Source organism: Vollenhovia emeryi, unplaced genomic scaffold (genome assembly GCF_000949405.1).
Source record: "Vollenhovia emeryi isolate VEMERY1.0 unplaced genomic scaffold, V.emery_V1.0 DF939967.1, whole genome shotgun sequence".
Lineage (NCBI taxonomy): Eukaryota > Metazoa > Arthropoda > Insecta > Hymenoptera > Formicidae > Vollenhovia > Vollenhovia emeryi.
In genome coordinates this window covers 1-3,485 of record NW_011966399.1, presented here as the reverse complement: position 1 = coordinate 3,485, position 3,485 = coordinate 1, and the positions used below count along the sequence as shown (strand labels likewise).

Sequence of the window (3,485 nt, the reverse complement as noted above, 5' to 3'; positions counted from 1 at the left end):
ATAATGTCTTTCGTACAGAATATGATCAAAATAATGAGACATATTCTTGTAAATATTTGCATAACAATGGTCCCATACTTAATAATATGGATGTTGAATCACAGTATCATACGATAATAATAAAGGGAAGATTGAATATTAATTGTAAAACCGCATCTAATAACTGTTGTCTATTAAAGAATGGTAAATGCATTCTGATTATGAACATTGTACGAAATAAAGATAACGCAATTTATCTTATCGGTAAACAATTAAAATATATTAAAGATTTATATAAATCACCATGTCAATCCAGCGATTTCGATATTAAAGTAATGAAATTATGTAATGATATTGTTTCTTCACCAATTACCGATGTCTTATGTAAAGTTTGGAAAATTCCTTGTACAAACGACAATAACACTTTTGCAATTTTTCCCCTTCACCATTATATATAATTGTGTACGTTACATATACATATTCCTTAAAATAAGAAATAATGCAGTTACTACCCATACAGCACACATGTCTAAAAGACATCTTTTAGATGTCTTTAAGTCGTCTTTTAGATATGTGTGTCTAAAAGACGACTTAAAGATGTCTTAAAGATGTCTTTTAGACATGCGTGCTGTATGGGTACATGGCTTCGTGCGACACACAAATGGATGACACAAGATATATCGTTGCGGAATTTAAAGACGGCCTTCAGTTGATCCCTGCATTATGGTTCAACGGCGATACGTCTACAAGTATTTGGCCTAGCCATTTAAAGACAAAACAACGTATAAATAAAGCTATAATGACAAGAGAGGTTCCTAAAGAACACACCGATTGGGAAGAGCTGCCAGTGAATAAAGTTTTCGGCACGGCAAGTGAGTACATAATGTTATTCATAATTTATTATTAGTAATGTGGATAATTTTTACATGTATAATTTGTTTTACATTTTTTAGGTAATTATGCAGAAGGTTTGCAGAAATTATGTCTTGCAGAAGATACATCAAATGTTGATGAAACGGGTATGTCATCATCTGAAATACGAGAACGCGAAAAACAGAGAAGGCGTAAAAAAGCCAAAAGACGTTTATCATCTTCTGGAGATGAATCATATTCTGATAAAGAAAATGATACTCGATACAAACTGCCTGTTCTTCCCAAAAAACAACAGTTTGTATCGACAAAATGTCATGAGATATTGAGGACATCTGAAGAAGATACCAGCAATATATTCGAGAACGCGTTATTTAATAATGGCAGAGGTAATGTAAAGAGCATTTTGTTATATTATACATTATGTTTATGGAAATATTTTGGTATTATTTAGATAATAGTAAGAACAAGGCAAGTGTTAAAAAAAATGGTAACAAATCGTTTACACAAACTACAGTCTCACCTATTGAAGATCATGTCCTCTGTACTGATGGTATGTATTAAAAACGTTTTATACATTAAATATGTTTCGTAAATTAAAGTAACTTGTAAAACATATTTACAGCATAATATGTAACAATAAACACAGTATAGTGATATTTTTAAACTACGTCACATCATATTATTTCAGAATCGAAGACAGCAATGTTTAGCAAATTAAATAGAATATTATATAAATTAGATAGCATTGAAAATAAGGTCGATATATGCACGGCGAAGTTACAATCTGCAAATAAAACATACAATGAACAAAGAAGCGACATTCGATTACCGATACGTACATTATCACAGTTAACATTGTTTGAAGAACAATTGCAAGACGTAACATTCAAGGAAGATGTGGTATGATATTTTTTATGCGTATTGTACAATTTTTATAGTTTTCAAACTTTTGGCTAGTAGTATACATAGAGATATATCCACCTAAATGTAATTTATTTATTAAATTGACAATTTCTTTCAGCTTCACACATTTCAACTCATTGGAGGACATAATGTGCATGTCATGCTACGAAATGTATTAAAAACAGCAATTGCAGATACTTTAGTTACACAATTTAATTGGAATGGCAGGAAAAATAAGAGATGTTTCAAAGACTTAGAAGTTACAAAACTTATTATACGTAAGTATTTTATAATCTTATTTTGTTATAATATTTGCAATCAATTTATACATTACAGAGAAGTGTGTGCACACACTATATAATCCAGATAACACAGCGTGTCATAACAAAAATGAGTCGTAATTGTAGATTTAGTTGCTCGCTACATTTAGTTGCTCTTGATATCTTCCTGTTAATTAATCCTTCCTCACCGGGCAATGGTATACAATTTAATACTGACAATAAGCACACAAATTTATTTATTTCGGTGTATCTGTTTTTGTTTAGAACACTGTACACTAAACTGTGATTACTAATAGTAATATATATTTCAGAAGCTATTCGTATATCCTATACCGCAACAACAGATAAAGATATTGCAGAATATGTATCTAAATGGTTAGCACAAGCGTCTGTGCGTATTGCAAGGCTAAAAGAAGGAGAAAAGGAATCTCATGATGATAAATAACACAGGCATATATTATCTATTATATATCTACATAGTTCTTTCGTATGTGTTCACTACTTCCTATATATGTTCATTCGCACATTTTTCTTTTGTTGTACTACGAAAGCAGATACATTTTATGTTTTTACTTTATACATGTACAACGTGAGTACGTTAATAAAGGGTAATAACCGTTTAGCACACGAGAGGCCAGTAAGCAATTGTAATATCTATGCGCGGCGCAGACAACACTGCGTACCGACCACTCGTATGGTAAACAGTTGTAACACTTTTGACGTACTCACCTTGTAATTTATTACATTTAGTACTCAAACAGTTTCTGCTTTCCTATTTAAACGTAATTTTTGTTCTATATTTCTATTTTATTTTATGTATCACTTTGCATATTTTGTATGACCAAAGAAGGCAATTTTTGTTTTATATGTATCCTTCGTTATATTTACCCAAACAACACAGAAGCTTACAGTAACATTGTAACAATGTTATTATAACGTAATAACGTTGTTATAATGTTACTGCATGCCTGCAGTAACTTCTGGTATTGTGTGAGTATATATACTGCTTTTCGATTTAAACACGACTTATTGTTCTATACTATTTTATATTTAATTTTGCATTGTTGCGCAACCAAAGAGAAGGCAATTTGTTTTTGTTTTATATATAATATATAGAGACGAGTATTTCATTTTTGTTTATATACATTGTTTATAACATGTTGCGTACAGCATTGATAGACGTTTTATACCTGTATATGGGTCTATGTACAATATATGCAGTATTGCATGTCTTCGCATATTGCTGATATTCAACCAATAATTAAAGAGTAAGCTTTAATACGCGCATGTTTATTTGTCTCACATGCATTGTTCGTATGTATTTTTATAAATAAATTAAATATTGGCATAATAATAGCTGTAATATGTGCAATTAAACTATTCAATGTTATATAGCTATAACACATGCAACTCGTAAATCATTCTAAAATATACAGGTTCAACCCTTTT

The 3,485-nt window shown here is 30.5% G+C and overlaps 1 protein-coding gene across 2 annotated transcripts; it reads left to right on the top strand.

The window, feature by feature from the left end:
* The first annotated feature begins 585 nt into the window (after window positions 1–585).
* Window positions 586–3,314, top strand: LOC105556509. 2 transcript variants are annotated; one of them, XM_012003607.1, is made up of 6 exons: window positions 586–851; window positions 933–1,238; window positions 1,367–1,402; window positions 1,541–1,752; window positions 1,874–2,033; window positions 2,348–3,314. In XM_012003607.1, exons 1-6 carry the CDS (start codon window positions 620–622, stop codon window positions 2,479–2,481), a joined length of 1,080 nt encoding a protein of 359 aa, XP_011858997.1. In that variant the 5' UTR covers window positions 586–619; the 3' UTR covers window positions 2,482–3,314. The 2 variants fall into 2 exon arrangements, with proteins under 2 accessions (XP_011858997.1, XP_011858996.1); XM_012003606.1 differs by having other exon boundaries at window positions 1,304–1,402.
* The last annotated feature ends 171 nt before the right edge of the window (window positions 3,315–3,485 follow it).